The sequence below is a fragment of the Corythoichthys intestinalis genome, chromosome 1, assembly GCF_030265065.1.
Source record: "Corythoichthys intestinalis isolate RoL2023-P3 chromosome 1, ASM3026506v1, whole genome shotgun sequence".
Lineage (NCBI taxonomy): Eukaryota > Metazoa > Chordata > Actinopteri > Syngnathiformes > Syngnathidae > Corythoichthys > Corythoichthys intestinalis.
In genome coordinates this window covers 31697031-31714510 of record NC_080395.1, presented here as the reverse complement: position 1 = coordinate 31714510, position 17480 = coordinate 31697031, and the positions used below count along the sequence as shown (strand labels likewise).

At 39.6% G+C, this 17480-nt stretch overlaps 1 protein-coding gene across 3 annotated transcripts in view; it reads right to left on the bottom strand.

Annotated features, from left to right (window-relative positions):
* The window catches only part of myo5aa (myosin VAa), a 119753-nt gene that overhangs the window by 33358 nt on the left and 68915 nt on the right, over nt 1–17480 (bottom strand). For all 3 annotated transcript variants that reach the window (XM_057837957.1, XM_057837955.1, XM_057837956.1), the window contains exons 14-22: nt 14203–14286; nt 7366–7521; nt 7195–7292; nt 7022–7108; nt 4723–4831; nt 4447–4658; nt 4207–4363; nt 2355–2594; nt 2026–2274 (exon numbers count right to left, since the gene is read on the bottom strand). In XM_057837957.1, the coding sequence (XP_057693940.1) occupies nt 2026–2274; nt 2355–2594; nt 4207–4363; nt 4447–4658; nt 4723–4831; nt 7022–7108; nt 7195–7292; nt 7366–7521; nt 14203–14286 (1392 nt within the window). The remainder of the gene's footprint in view (nt 1–2025; nt 2275–2354; nt 2595–4206; nt 4364–4446; nt 4659–4722; nt 4832–7021; nt 7109–7194; nt 7293–7365; nt 7522–14202; nt 14287–17480) is intronic.

Sequence of the window (17480 nt, the reverse complement as noted above, 5' to 3'; positions counted from 1 at the left end):
TGAAACCTTTATTTAAGTAGAAATAAGGAATATCTAAGCATTTTGGAACTTTGAGAAGTCTGAAACCTGGCCAAAAAACAAAATGAATCAGTGGCACCCCCTTAAAATTTTCAAAAAAGGCCTCTCCTATTAAGTTTTTTCAATGTAGAGCGATGACATTTGTGGAGTAAGTACCTTGTGCAAAACTGTTCCAAAAAGTCTCTTGCACCCATATTCCAAACCCAACATGAAATCGGGTATTTTGGATTGTATGTGAAAAAATATGCAATTTTAGTCGATATAAAGGGGGCACGTTTCAGACCTTGGTGCGTAGTGAGTTAGTTGGATCCTTCTCAAAATTGGTGAGACTGTTCATGAGACACAAGAGATCTTAAGTTATCAAAATGGTGAGTTTTCATTCACGGGCCTGGCCTGGGCAGGGTGGCAAAGTCCGCCATTTTTTGGACAAAACGCCAAATTCAGTAAAGGACTAATAACTCCCTGATACAAAGTTCAGTCTTAAAATATGTGTTATGGTGTTATGGTGTTATACTTATATAGCGCTTTTTTCCACCTTTGAGGTGCCTGAGGAAAAATATTGATGTTTCGTTGAAGCAGAGGGGTCCAAACAGGAAAGTGAAAATGACCGTCGCCATTTTGTCTCGCCACAAATTTTGAACATTCATAACTTGACAGACATATAACATATCTGCACCAAACTTCCCGTGCTTTGTAAGAGTCGTACCCTGAAAGATCCTGTACGGCTCAGTTGCATCAACTAGTAGCAACAGAAAATCACTCATTTTACTTATACATGTCCAGTTCAATTCAGGTTGGTCATTGTAGTTACAATACCGTTTGTAATATTACATTTCAAGGCCCATATCTGACGACCTTCTGTTTGCCATTAAAAGGAAGTCGATTTCTTTGGGGACTTAGGCAGCTTAAGAGCGTGGCTGCACAGCTCAGTAGTCGTAGCACCCTCTTCAAGTAGGGTTTTATTTTTCTCCTAGGTGTGCGTCCCTGCATGCCGTCCGAGTTGCGCCAAACTGCGAGGGCCCATTCAGTCCTGCTTGCAGACCTACTATATTTTTGAATTGTGAAATAGCGACGCTTGGTGTCATTAAAGAACGATTGTTGCCCCACGTCTCAGCGATATGTCAAAGCCACCCCACTTAGCGCCAACCTTAAACCTTCCCAAGGATACTCCACTCCAACGATGGCCAGTTCAAGCAGAGAATTGAAATTTGAATAGTGAATTTTCAAATTGGATCCAGTCAGCCGCATATTACTAGTTCACATATTACACTTACGCACAACAGAACAAAAAGGACCAACTAAAATATTTTTTAAATGACATTCTGGGCACTTTCAAACACAAAGTGTTATGCAAACTTGGTAAAATGACATCCAAGGTTGTAAAAAAGACACTTTAGAAACACTTTAACACATGGAAGCACAACACATTGAGAGCGCAGTACACTTCAGCTCATTTTCAGCCTTGGGGCCATTAAGAGTTTCTGTCAGCTACAAATAATTATTTCTACTTTTGTATCCTACTTGATTTCGTTACAGCTACAACTCTATCATTGATTGCTGACTAAAACATGCAAAACAGGATACTGTAGTTGGGATACTAAAACATGAACTCAACAATGTGTGCTCACCTGAATGAGGGCAACTGCGTGCCCAATGCCTTCTTTTCTGAACCATCTAAATTGAAGGAAAACATGTTGGCTTTGCATGCTGATTATAATTAGTGTTTTGCCATGTAACAATTACAGGTTTCTAAGTAGCACTTTCTATTGACAAAAAAATTCAGAGGAAGATTAATATCCTGAAATAACAGATGATTAGAAGTGCTGCTTTAACACACTAGCAGTGACAGCTGGTCCTTTTGTTAAGAATATTGATTGTTGAGCAAAATGGTAGAATGTTCATTTTAGAAACAGGCGAAAGATGGTACTGTATTTCTTTTTTTGTTTCATTCCATTCATACTCGCTGGTGTAAAAAAAACAACACAATGTAGTTAAAGTCTCACGTACTTTCTCCATTTCTCCCTTGTATGTTTGCGCCCAGTCCTCGATGGTCTTCTTCTCCTGCTGCGTAGTGCAAAGCTCCTTCCTCAGCTTCTCCAGCTCCTCCAGGAGACAGTTGACCTGGTTGCCTTTGCTCCTGGCCTCCTCTTCCACACCACGAAGGCGACCCAACTCTCCACGTAGCCGCTCGCTCTCCGTCGTGTAGGTGTTCTCCAAGCCTGTTAGTCTCTCGTTTACTGACTTGTTCTCTTTGGTCTGGTGGTGCAGATAAAAATTCAGTCTTCCCCAAAACACACAAAATTAAATCCATGATCAGATTGCACAATGGCGCTGACCTGCTCGTCGATCTTCCTCTGGAGCTGCATGATCTTGTTCTCCATGCCCTTGTTGAGTTTCTTGAAGTGCTCCACCGAGCGGGCCTCTATCTTCAGCTTCTTCAGCTCGCGTCTAGCTCTCATCCTGCGGAGGCAGCACTGCAGGTAGACGATGGAGCTCAGACAACGCTTGTACCAGCGTCTAGCTAGCCAGCCGCGGGCATGCTTCTGGATGATCACCACCATGTGCTCGCGGAGAAGCTACAGGAGAAGGAAGAGAAGACGCAAAATACTTTTTCACTATATGTACACTCTAAAAATCGGTTGAACTTGAAATTTCAAGTTGGCTAATTTCATTGGCGTTTATAAAACAATCAAATAAAGTTAACGCTACTAACGCAATATTGTAAGCAAATAGGACTAGTTTTGCACCAAAACTCCTGAAAGCGTAAGTTCAGAATTTTTGACATTAGGCTTAATCTTCGAGTTAGCTGGGGTTTAATTCGTTGTTGGAGTTGATTTCAACAAATTCCTTGCAGTTTGTAAGTTGTAGGCTAAGCTAGCACCAGTCAATAAAGCCACCATAGCATGCCAGTAAAAAAAAAAAAATACATATCTACAAACAGATCCAACATGGTCAAATAATTTCAAAATGCAGATCATTGCTCCAAAACACCCATGCGGCCAAAACAACGTCACAAAAAAACTATTATTCAGTTAATTCAACAAGACTATTTTTTTAGCTGCGTAATACGACCACAATAAAGAGGAGTGCTTCAGCCACTCATGCTCACGCCGCATTTGAGGAAAGTGGGAAGTCGGACTTATCCCGCTTGGAGGGTATAAGTTGCGAACTCAAAGCGTTCCAAGCGAATGTAAACGGCAAAGATGGCTGATCGCTACAACTTGTTTTTTATTTTGGCCATCAAAGACATTTTGACCTCCAGCAAACCTGCCATCTCGTAAGCGATCAAATAAAGGAGGCGTTCCTATGATATTTTTCCAGATCGGAGGTTGGAAACTCTGATTTCCCACCTTCCACAAATGCAGCAACAGTCTGCAGAGCTTCTGGATTACAAACGTTGCTGTTCATACTGCATTTATTGACATGCAATGTTAAGTTTTAATAACTTTATCCTCAAAACATAGCCAACCCTATTGATTGAATGGGTCACTGATAGTTTTAATGTGTGCATATGTTGTTTTTTATTGTCATGCTAAATCGGCCCAATTGACCAGCGCTAAATTAGCCACTCCGGAGCCCTGAAACTATCACATAACAAACAAACTACACAGAATTTGTTGAAATCAACTCTACCAACTATTTAATTCTTGCTAACTCGAAGATTAAACCTGACGTCAAAAATTCTGAACTTCCCTTTTAACTCAACGTCTGCCATTGCTAGATGTCCAACCCATTTGAAGTTAGAGGACTGACTGCCACCTTCCCACTTCAAATGGATTGGATGTCTATCAGTGATAAACTAATTGATGGAAGGATGCATCATGAGTGCCAATGACAGCGCTAGTAATAATGCCACCCAATATTTTGCTACAATTGGGTATCGAACCCACACTGTCATTGTGGCAGTGGAGCATGCAGCTAAATGAGTTAAACACTCGCTGGTGCACTCTTTTGAAGGCATCAGGAGCAAATTTGCGAGGTCATTTCAAGTTCAGGTTACTCAGACATTGAATTTAGTTAACCCGGTTCACAATATTAACTTGAAGAGTTAGGAATACTATGAGGACAAAGAACTTAACAACTGGAGTTAAGTCTGCTTAAAATCTTTAATTATCATAACGAATAGGAAGTTATATTTGTTCCATTGTAGAGACCTAATCATGTATTGTTGTTGTGTGTTTGCATTACCGCTTTGTACTTCTGGCGGGCCATGTAAGCTCTTAGGATAGTCTGTATGGCTAGGGCAGCCTTCTGCTTCTCCCTGTAGCGTTTCCTAGCTACATACATCTTCTGGTACTTCTGGATGACGGTGGCTGCCTGAGTGCGTCGCATGAACTTCGCCAAGCTTAAAATAAAAAAAACACCAAATGCACATGTAAAACACTACAATTTTACAAACCACTGTAAGATTTGTTGTGGGAGACCCACCAGCGAGCCTGGTATCCTCTGGTAAACCTCTGGATGGTGATGGCCGCGTCACGCATGCGCATGTACTTCTTGCGCGCCAACCAGCAGCGAATAGTTTTCTGGATGCGGATGCAGGCGGCACGTAGCTTGTCGGCTCGTAGCTTCTCTAGGTAAGCTACCTGACCGGCCCTGAAGAAGATCTTGGTCTTACCAAATTGGTATTTATCCTGGTCCTGAGTGAAGATGGGAGCGGTTAGACGTCAAAAAGAGATAGATGCATCGAAAATAGGGACGGACCTCCACCAGCTTTTCAAGAACGTTCCTGCAGGTTAACTTCTTGTCAGAGAGAACATCCTTCTGCTTCATCAGCACTCTGTAACGGCTGAAGAACTCCTGGTATGTCCATCTGAAATAAACATGTCAATCAATCATCTTTAAAGTGCCTGTGACACAAAAAAAGCATGTTTATTTCACATTACACGTAGTATTTTATGCTCTTGAATGAATTAGAGCGATATATTTATTCAATTTTTTTTATTTCCGGCACCATGAATATGAGTGACTTCCAGCCATAGTCTGGATTGGGGAAGGCGAATGTGACATCAGCAGACTACCGTATTTTTCAGACTATAAATCGCAGTTTTTTTTTCATAGTTTGACTTATATTCAGGAGTGACTTATGTGTGAAATTATTAACACATTATTATAACATTTCACATGTTATTGTGGTGTTTTGGAGTGACACTGATGGTTTGGTAAACTTGTTAGCATGTTCTTTATGCTATAGTTGTTTGAATAACTCTTAATGGCTATGTTACGTTAACATACCGGCCACGTTCGCATTTCATTGTACATGCATCATGTAACATTATCATACTTTTCATTTATTCAGCATGTTGTTCTTTATTGTATTTTTATTTTAAATTGCCTTTCAAGATGACGTATCTGTTCTATGTGTTGGATTTTATCAAGTAAATTTCCCCCAAAACTGTGACTTATACTCCGTTGCGACTTATATATGTTTTTTTCCTCTCCGTTGAGCATTTTATGGCTGGTCGATTTATACTCAGGTGCAACTTCTAGTCCGAAAAATACAGTAATCATTTTCACAATACAGCCATTACTATCGATTGCAGAAGGACTGCAGATTCAGCTGATTTTGTGGATTAATTTGTTTATTTTTTGCGTCACTCCAGCTACACCAGGGAGAGTGGTGTGAGGCTTTTTGGATTTCCAAAAGATCCTGTTCACCGCGAAGAATGGGCAAAACAAGTCCGACAATCAACAGACCATTGGACGGATGACAAAGTGAGTAAGCTACGTGTTTTACGTTATGGCAAATACCGGGATCGTGGCAAACGTTTTATTAAAGAGGTGGGTTGTATTTTGAGGGTGACAATGCTCTCCGTCCACCAAGAAGGCCACTCGGCTGACGACCGGCAGCTTGTCGCACACCATTGTGGCTGGCCGATAAAGGCATGCCCGCCTTTAGAGCGCTATCCTTGGGTTGGGCCCGGGGAGCCCCCAACTCTAGTCTCCAGTTCTCGATTCTGTCGAGACTTCAGCCCCTCTCGGCCTTCTTCACGAGCCCGCCTAAAGAGCGCTATACTCGGCTTGGGCCCGGGCAGCTACGCGCTCCGACGTCGGCCGGTTTGTCCACCACCATTTTCAGCGTTCATTCCCCTCTGCGTCGAGTGACGAGCACTACCTGCCTGCCGGGGCCGCAGCAAAACGAGCCGAAACTTGCTCGCCGCCACGGGCTGACTGATCGGTGAAGACAATCAACCCCGCCGCCGTGTGTGACATGAGTTGGGGTAGTTTTGTGTGATTTTTCGTTTTCGAAAGGCGAGGAAAAGACTTGGAAGAGGCGCTCGGTTCGGGTTAGCGTGCCACCTAGCTCTCACGCTCTTTCCTCAGTCTCCGGCAGGGAAATGACAAAAGCCGGACTAACACCAATGGCATAAAATACCATTAGGGAGGTTTGAGAAGTCGGCAGTTTTGACCATTATGCAGTAATTTAGCCCCGTATTTTTTGCATTTTTAATATTTCATATTCCATTTAGCACAAGACTGTTATTTGTCATGACCATACAATTTATTTAGCAATTGGGGGAAATACTCAGATAAAAAGACTACCCTGTAAAAATATTGGAGTAGAGAGATAAAAACTGATGACATTTTGCTGCTCTCTGTCGCATTTTCCTCATTCTGAATCTTCCCTATTGGGCTGAATTCTAAATCAGCTGAAATCGTTACCCTGCCAACGGATGGAGGCGCTAGAGCGCTATGATGACAGGCGGGGGTAAACGGTAGATTAAAAGACTCATTTCTCGTCATCTGCGCTTTGCCAAATTGCTGTATATAGTCGAATTTTAATTGACATAATAATGCTATTTAATTTTTTTTATCGTGTTACAGGCACTTTAAAGAACTTAATTCGATCAGTGCCATAAATGGCGATATACATCCAAGAAGGAGGACAGGAAAGACAAAGGTATGTCAGAGCAGGCTGAGTGCCATATTTTAACTCTTTGGCTGCCATTGACGGCAGTAGATGTCCCACCCATTTTCACTGGGAGTCCCAGCAAGAGAGTACCTGGATGGGAAACCTGCCGCAGAGATTCGGATTGTCTCTAGGACCCCACAGGCTCTTAGCTGCTGCACCGCACGTTTCGGGTCAAACCTGTCAAACATCACAGTTGAAATATTAGTTTTTAAAAAATGGGAGGAATAAAAAAGTTTAGTTTGTAAGTGTTCTCAGGGACTCACGAGAAGGCCTGCTTGAAATCATTGGGTTTAATACAGCGGACGTAATGTGGAGTGGTGGCGTTCAATGTCTCCATGAGCATTTGAAGAGAGTTACGGAACTATATGAAAGAAAAATTATTTTGTCAAACGAGTCTGGAGTGTGCACATAATAAATCACTTTGAGTATAAAACCTGGCAGCCGACAGTCTTCTTGTGCTCCTTGCTGCTGTTGTCGCGGCTTTTTTCAGGTTTGAGGCTGAGACGGGTCCTGCCTCCCGACCCAGCCGGCTGACCGGTGGGACTTGTAGCTTTTCCTTCATCAAGGAATAGCTCCACCAAAAGATCAAACTGGAAAGAGCAGCCCAAATGTAGTCAATATAAAACTGTCATGATTCATGCTGGATAATCTAGTTACAGTAGAACCTCTGAATTATAACAAAAACATTATGTCTAAATTGTCCCTATGCGTAAATATACTCTGCCATTAACTCCAGGACAAATCAAATTTCATATCAGTCCTGGATTAATTGCATTTACATGATCTGAGGTTCCACTGCGATTATGAACAGTCTAGCAATAAAAGCAATTTTCCACAATTTAGATTTTACTGCATCGGGTTAAAAAGTTAGAATTAAGAATATTACTTTGTTCAGATCCTACCTTTAGTATTTGCAGAATGAATTGGAGATTAGTGTTTATTAAAAACAAAACAAACCCATCAGTAAAGTTTGTTTTTATGCAACCAATAAGAATATGTAAAAGTTACGGTATTATGATGAACAGTCATGTAAGTGCATCTCAATAAATTTGAATATGGCAGAAAAAGAAATTTATTTCAGTATTCCAAAACATCATCTTGGTATTATTATTGTTATTTTTTAAAAATGTGTAAGGCATTTATCCCCCTACGTCACCTGAGTTTGCGCTAGAGCGTTAATTAGGCTATAATGCAAACTAATACCATCAATAAATGTCACGTGAAGGTGTTTTGTTCATGTTAATTTAACAACTGTATAGGGCAATTGAGTTCCTCATAAAGACAGGACACAAAATGTAATGTCCTCATATGTCCATTTAAAATTTTTAATTACATATATATTTATTATTAAACATTTTTATCTAAATTTTACGAACAATAATGTTAAACATTAATAAAGTGTTAAAAATGAACTTAAATTAATAATAATTTTTAAAAAAATACACTGTAGTTATGGCCCTCAACATTTGGAAGTTGTTACATAAAACAGCATGAATAAATGTTTTTTTAATTTATTTATTTAAAAAAAAATAATAATAATAATACACTTGTTATTTTATCAATCAATAACTGAACACAAATTTTAAATAAGCAAATAATTGCAATTATGTGCTTTTTTATTGACGCTATTTTAGAAAAATTAAGTAAATAAGAGAATAGTTTTAAAAAAAAATAATTTTCTTGATTTTTAATTAAAAAATGAACTATCAAGTCAAAAAAAGATGAAAAGAACCTCTATTATTAATTCACTGCCTGTCATTGACAACTACAGTGATCCCTCGCTACTTCGCGCTTCAAACTTCGCGCCCTCAGTCCATCGCGGATTTTTCTGTCCCAAGCTGATCGCGTAGTCTCACTCTCCCTCCCTTTCCCTGCTCTTTGTTCGTCAGAGAGTGAACTGGAATGGCTTATTAAAGTAAACGATGATCGACAGACGGTTAAGCTTTTATCTTGCCAGAGACACAACCTTCAAAGCACCGCATGCGTCAATCATCGTTTAACTTGTTAAACAGTTGCTGTGGCAGCTCATTGTACGCAAGTTTGCAGCTGGAGTGGATATGAGTGGACTCACTCATTGAAGGATTTAATAAAGACATGCATTTTTTAAAAAACTTTTTAAAAATGGATTGGGCGTCTACTTTTTTTCTTGTTTAAAAATAATTCGGTGGGAAAGTAACATGTTTAAAACTTTCATAATTATTACATTTAAAGTGCTTAAAAACATTTACCTGTAATAAAATATATGAATACATGTTTTTTTTTAATTATACTTTGTGGGAAAATGTGAAAAACATGTCTCATATGTGTCCATTTCCGATGATAAATCTGAATAAATACATTGAACACTTCGCGGTTTCTCACTTAATGCTGCAGGTTCTGGTCCCGATTAACTGCGAAAAACGAGAAATCACTGTATAGACATCTGATTCTTTTGAACTGGGAGGATTGGCGAGTCACTGTTAGACCTTGCAGTCAAAATGGATTGGACATCTACCGCCGTCAACAGCAGTAAATGAGTTCAATTAGTGCCCTAGTGCTCAATCAGTTCAAGAGTGAATACTGTTTGTGTCCCATGGGTTCATAATGTAATACATGTTTGAAGTATGGGGTTGATGTTTTATGTGTTATTTACATCAGATATCTGACCTCTTTGAGAGGGGACATCAATGCGAAGATCGATCTCCATCCCTCACTGAATGAAAATAAACGGAACTTTACAAGATATTCTAATTTATTGAGATACACCTGCAGCGTATATGCTTTTAGTACAGCATGCAAAAATGAACTAGTATATTCAGCCTAAGCCTTTCACAGCAAACCAATCCTTTCACAGGATCCTTCCTTCCTGGTGTTCTCTGTGCCCAATCATGCTTTATTTTTAAGTCTTTACTGCTTCTACTGTCCCCCATGCAGCGACAAACGGTGTGGAATATAACTCAATGACCCAGTGCAGTTAGAGTGAATAAGTTGTGGAGTGAAAAGAAAAGAAAAGAAAGAGCCAGAGGCAGACTAGCGTTGCGCGAATGCCTCTGTTTACCTTCTGCTGACGGGTTGGGGAGGGAGGAGGGTTGTCATGATGAAGACAGAACCAACATACATGGACAACACATGGAGACACAATGACAACAGAACACAGTGACATTAAAATGAAATGTCAACATTGGCATTCCACACATTGTGATGGAAACAAAGTGTAGATGAAGGGATGATGATTAAATTGATGAATTAAATCATGGTTTGTCATCAATTTCTCTTTTCATCCTTCAGCTTGGAATTTAAATGAGTTTATCACTCGTAGACGCCCAAACAAATTGAACTGGGACGAGGATGGGAGCGATCCAGCTCTCCCACTTCAAATGGATTGGGCGTCCAGTGCTGTCAACGCAGCCGAAGAGTTAAATCCTGATTAAACCAAATCTCGTTAAAGGCTAATCCCAATTAAGTGCTACTGATGCAGACAACGTGCACTTGTTTGCATGTGGCTCTGGAAGCATGATGCATGGTAAGTCTTTTGGAGTCTGTAGATATCGGAAGGAACTGACGATGTTTTGCAAGTCACTGCAGGATCACAATATGTGTGTGTGTGTGTGTGTGTGTGTTTGTGCGTGCGTGTGTGCGTATGTGTGTGGATGAGCGAGTGTACAAGCAAAAATGCAGTCAGGGTTTAAAGGCTTTCAGGGCAAGGTTATTAGAAACCGATCTTTGTTCTAAGACTCACAAACAAACCTGAAGTGTTAGTTTCACTTAAATTCACTTTAAATAATTAACGGGTCTGTAGTCTACATTCAAACACCTACGATAATTCAAAAAGAAATCTGTCCTACAAAAAAAAAAGAGAGGGCAATAGGTGTGTCATTATCTCAGTTCTTAATTTTAATAGCGTACAAACATTAACCCTTGATGCCAATTGGTGCATAATAGTCACGTTTCACATAATTACAGCAGCGTCAATGCTTTTTTTTTTTCTTTTTTAACCATAGATGCCTGTTGTCTCTAATTTGCACTATACATACAGTTGTGGTCAAAAGTTTACACACACTTGTGAGGAACATAATGTCATGGCTCTCTTGAGTTTCCAGTTATTTCTACAACTCTGATTTTTCTCCGATAGAGTGATTGGAACAGATACTTCTTTGTCACAAAAAACATTCATGAAGTTTGGTTCTTTTATGACTTTATTATGGGTTAACAGAAAATGTGATCAAATCTGCTGGGTCAAAAATATACATACGTGGATCTGAAAAAGCGAATCATTGACTTGAACAAGTCAGGAAAGTCACTTGGAGCCATTTCAAAGCAGCTGCAGGTCCCAAGAGCAACAGTGCAAACAATTGTTTGTAAGTATAAAGTGCATGGCACTGTTTTGTCACTGCCACGATCAGGAAGAAAATGCAAGCTATCACCTGCTGCTGAGAGAAAATTGGTCAGGAGGGTGAAGATTCAACCGAGAATCACCAAAAATCAGATCTGCCAAGAATTGGAAGCTGCTGGAACACAGGTGTCAGTGTCCACAGTCAAGCGTGTTTTGCATCTCCATGGACTGAGAAGCTGCCGTGCAAGAAGGAAGCCCTTGCTCCAAAAGCGGCACCTTAAGGCTCGACTGAAGTTTGCTGCTGATCACATGGACAAAGATAAGACCTTCTGGAGGAAAGTTCTGTGGTCAGACGAAACAAAAATCGAGCTGTTTGGCCACAATGCCCAGCAATATGTTTGGAGGAGAAAAGGTGAGGCCTTTAACCCCAAGTACACCATGCCTACCGTCAAGCACGGTGGTGGTAGTATTATGCTATGGGGCTGTTTTGCTGCCAATGGAACTGGTGCTTTACAGAGAGTAAATGGGATAATGAAGAAGGAGGATTACCTTCAAATTCTTCAAGATAACCTAACGTCATCAGCCCGAAGATTGGGTCTTGGTCGCAGTTGGGTGTTCCAACAGGACAATGACCCCAAACACACATCAAAAGTGATAGTGGAATGGCTAAATCAGGTTAGAATTCAGGTTTTTGAATGGCCTTCCCAAAGTCCTGACTTAAACCCCATTGAGAACTTGTGGACAATGCTGAAGAAACAAGTCCATGTCAGAAAGCCATAAAATTTAACTGAACTGCACCAATTCTGTCAAGAAGAGTGGAGTGGTCAAAGATTCAACCAGAAGCTTGTGGATGGCTACCAAAAGCGCCTAATTGAAGTGAAAATGGCCAAGGGACATGTTACCAAATATTAGCGCTGCTGTATGTATATTTTTGACCCAGCAGATTTGATCACTTTTTTCTGTTCACCCATAATAAAGTAATAAAAGAACCAAACTTCATGAATGTTTTTTTGTGACAAAGAAGTATCTGTTCCAATCACTCTATCAGAGAAAAATCAGAGTTGTAGAAATAACTGGAAACTCAAGAGAGCCATGACATTATGTTATTCACAAGTGTATGTAAACTTTTGACCACAACTGTACATGTATTTTATTACTATTTCTTTTTAAATTATTTTATCATTATTTATTTCTTCAAATTTTTAAATTAATTTTATTCACAAGATTTTTAAATCTTAATTTTTTATAATTTTGACATTAGAGGGTTTTTAAAAAATGTCTTTGATTGCATCATAATTTTGTGTTTTGGCTTATTAGTTCCACCCAGTTTTCATTTCCCTTTCTTTGTCCGTACTTCTCCAATTTTACTAACCTTATAAGGGGAAAAAAAATGTATAGGCCTACTCACTAAAAAGTCATCTCGCCTACTGACATTGAAATACTGTACATATAATAATCCCTCATTTTGCTAAAAGAGTACCAATGTGTATTAGCTTGTATGTATTCACTGCTTAAAGCGGAAGTTCAGAATTTTTTACCTTAAGCTTCATCTTCGAGTTAGTGGGGGTTTAATTACTCGGTTGAGTGGATTCCAACAAATTCCGAGCAGTTTGTTATTTATCAATTTCAGGGCTCCGGAGTGGCGGTAAAAACAATGTCACACCAAACTGCCGTAATTCATTTATTTCTGCGGGACTATTTTTTTAGATGTGTAGTACGACCACAATAGAGAGGAGTGCTTCGGCAACTCGTGCTCATGCTGCGTTCGAGGAAGGTGGGAAGTCAGACTTATCCCACTCAGGTGATACCAGTTGCGACCTCAAAGCGTTCCAAGCGTTTTTTATTTTGGCCATCCAAAAACATGTTGACCTCCAGCAAACCTGCCTTCTTGTAAGTGATCAAATAGTTGAGGAAAAACGACAGCTAAGGTGAATAGACCACACTGTAAACTGCCTTCTTTAGTTTTACTATTGAAGGTCTGCTTTTCGACGTACAGCACATTTTGTAGAGTGTAACACCAACACCAACGTCTGATTGAAGAAATTGAATTGATTGAAGTCGGGGTACTTTTTTCCCCCTGATTTCGGGACTAGGGCCTCTCAGTTAGAGTGGCGTTCCAATTATATTTGTCCTGGTCCGAGGTTGGAAAACAATTTCCCACCTTCATCGAATGCAGCATCAGTCCAAGGAGTCTACGGTCATGACTAAAGAACGGCAACAGAGTGAAACGTGCATTTAGAGGCTGTGGAAACAGAAGAAATGGGGAAATGAGAGTTTCCACAAATTCCCTATGAAGAGCAAGGAACAATACAAACTGTGGATACTTGCTGCTGGCTGCAACATAAACACACCGGAGGAAAAAATATCACTCCGCTCCGCAGCTTGTCACATACAGAGCTACTGATTACAAATGTTGCTGTTCATACTAGTTATTGACAAGCAATGGTAAATTTTATTAACTTCATCCTGAAAACTTAGCCAACACTATAGATTGCATAGGTCATCTGTGATTTTTATGCATGCATATGTTGTTTTTTATTGGCATGCTAGGACGGGCTCATTGACTCGCGCTAGCTTAGCCACTCCGGAGACCTGAAATTAATAAATAACTGCACGGAATTTGTTGAAATCAACTCCACTGACTAATTAAACCCCCGCTAACTTGAAGATTAAGCCTAATGTAAAAAATCTGAACTTCTCCTTAATGTTCCTCCTTCAATAAAGTACTGTATTTGTAAAATTGAATGGTGGGGTCAGAGTACGGTATCTGCCCTTGCTGTATGAACATTGCCACTAGAGGACGTTGCCCATCCAAGGCAAACAGAGGCCATTGTTGTCTGAAATAAGAAACCTCTCCCAACTCAGGATGGAAGTTGTTTGAAGTGTACATTTTTTGTATTCATACGAACAAAATGGAATACTTAGGATTTAGTTTCGCATGCGTGTGTAATCACTTCACCTTGCTGGCCTTGAGAACGTTGATCTGTTCTTCATTCACTGTGTCTTTGTTCTTCTCCAGAAAACCTTCACATTGATATTCAACCTGCACGAGTAGAGTACAAAAGAGTGTCGTGTTGTGTGAAAACATCACATGAAAACACGACTTTATGTCAACAATAAAAAGTAATAAAATAGATATCATTCAACTATTACATAAGAGGAAACATGTTGAAACCCAAGTTACGACTATTAATATGGATACCTGCAGACTAGATCTAATAAAGGGTTGAGTAAAAGAAACAAACAAAAAAATTTTTTTCCCTAGATATCAACTAATTCAAAATGTGTTTTAAAATATTTAGTTTATTGACATTTTTACACACTTCCTCATTGATGCCACACACATTTTAAATCGAATGTGTTTTTTTCTGGTTGATATCAGGTAATTCATTCATCACATTTATATTATATATAATTTTATCTACCTTATTTTTAATAAATACAAAAATGTTTATATACAGTGAGGAGCATAAGTCTCTGCACCTCTTGTTATTTTGCAAGTTCAGCCAGTTAGAAAATGGGTATCGGTCTGAAATGTCAATCAAAGATGCATTTCCACTTATAGAGGCATAATCCAAAAAAAAAAAAAAAAAAAATCTGGAACTCACATTGTATGATTATTCAATAATCAATTAGTAATATACTGGGGTTAATAAGTAATTGTACCCCTGAGAAAATCATTGTTAATATTTAGTGCAGAAGCATTTGTTTGCAATTACAGAGGTCACTGCTTTCTTTAGTTCTTCACCAGGTATTCACATATGGAAAAAGGGATTTTGGCCCATTCCGCCACACAAATCTCCTCTAGATCTCTCAGGTTTCGGGGCTGTCGTTAAGAAACACGAAGTTTCAGTTCCATCCAAAGATTTTCTATTGGGTTTGTGGTCTGGAGACTGGCTAGGCCATTCCAGAACCTTAATATGCTTTTTACGCAGCCACTCCTTGGTCAGCTTGGCTGTGTGCTTGGGATCATTGTCATGTTGGAAGATCCAGCCATGACACATCTTCAAGTCTCTGACTGAGGGAAGGAGATTGTGGCTCAAAATATGATGATACATTTCACCATACATCCTCTGGTTTATGCAGTACAATCGTCCTGTCCCCTTTTGCCGAAAAGCAGCCCCAAAGCATGAGGTTTCAACCCCCATACTTCACAGTGGGGATGGTGTTCTTGGGATTGTAGTCATCCCTCTTTTTCCTCCACACACGACGAGTAAAGTTTGCACTAAAAAGTTCTACTTTAATCTCATCTGACCACATGACTTTCTCCCATGACCCCTCTGAATCATTCAGATGGTCCCTGGCAAACTTCAGACGGCCTTCACATGTACTGGCTTCAACAGGGGAACCTTCTGAGCAATGCATGATTTTAAACCATTGCACCATAGTGTTCTGCTGATAGTAGCCTTTGAAACTGTGCACCCAGCTCTCTTCAGGTCATTGACCAGCTCCGGCCATGTAGTTCTAGGCTGAGCCCTCACTTTTCTCATGAGTGAAAAGAGATCTTACATGGAGCCACAGTCCGAGGTAGATTATCAGTCATGTTCAGCCTTTTCCATTTTCTAACAAGTGCTGTAACTGTTCATTTATTCTCACCAAGCTGCTTTCAAATTGTCCCATAGCCTTTTCCAGCTTTCCAATTTTTTTTCTGGTGCCTTTCGAAAGCTCGCTGGTCTTGCCCATGGTAACAGTTGGATTATGTGACAATTATGAGATCAAACAGGTGGTGGGTGGGTGGTTACTCATGGGGTAAAGGGGGACTTTTTTTTAAGGTAGAATGATAATTCTTTGAGTGTCATAATTATTGCTGATTCTCAGGGGTAAAAATACCTATGAACCCCAGAAAATTACAAATAAATTATTTTTTAAAATGATACAATGCGAGTTTAGGATTTTTTGGGGATTATGTCTCTATAAAGGGAAATGCATCCATTATTGAAATATTCAGACCTCTATTTTCTAAGTGGGTGAACTTGCAAAATCACAAGGGGTGCAAATTCTTCTGCTCCTCACTGTATATACACATAATATCATATTTTGATCATTTTAACACTAAAGGTGTAACTTTGTACATTTATAGCACTTAAAAACGTACATTATTACCTTGGTCTTTCCAAGGGAAAGAACAAGGTATTGTTATTGTGCAACTTTATTATTATAATAATTATTATTATTATTATTATTATTATTCAATAATTCTCCGCGTTTTTTTGAGCCAACGCACAGCCCAAACCGTAGCACCGATCGGCACCGTTGAAGTATCGGCACGACCGGATTTTTCGCGTGACGATGGGAATTTTTCAAACCGCCACGAAAAATTTTCCGTTCGCCCGTAAACGGCAATTTTCCGAAAAATAAAAAAAGTTTCAAAATGTATCTAGTCCTACAATTTTTGACCAAATCACATAATTTGGGCATCAAAAATTCCGGGACGTTGAGGGGCATAAAAGTTGTATACAGAATTTGGCAAAAATTTACGGTTCCCCGGAAATTTGCCAAAAACTTTCCTATTCATTTTGAATGGAAAAAAAACGCGCGCTTCACAGCCCGAACCGTTAGACCGATCGGCACCGTTCAAGTATCGGCACGACCGGAATTTTCGCGTGACACAGGAAACTTTACAAATGGCCCCGAAAATTTTTCCGTTCTTCCGTAAACGGCAATTTTCCATGAAAAAAAAAAAAGTTTCAAAATGTATCTAGTCCTACAATTTTTGACCAAATCACATAATTTGGGCATCAAAAATTCCGGGACGGTGAGGGGCATAAAAGTTGTATACAGAATTTGGAAAAAAATTACGCTTCCTCGGAAATTTGCCAAAAACTATCCCATTCATTTCGAATGGGAAAAGTCCCATTCACTTCCAATGGGATTTCCATAGAATTTACATTGCATTGATGCCATTGACGGCCATGCATGTCGAATCTACTGATGCCAATGTACTTGGATTCAATTGACTATATGGATGTCGATGCCATTGACTGCCACGGACGTCCAAAATTTTTCCCATTCATTTTCAATGGGGAAAAAACAAAATTTCCCCAAATAAACAGAAAATGGCCAGATATCAATAGGACGTGTCCCCCAAACTTCCCCAATTCCATTGACGCTTATGGGGGGTGCTGCCATTGACTTCCATGGACGTCCAAAATTTTCCCCATTCATTTTCAATGGGGAAAAAACTAAATTTCTCCAAATCGACAGAAAATGACCAGATATCAATAGGACGTATACCCC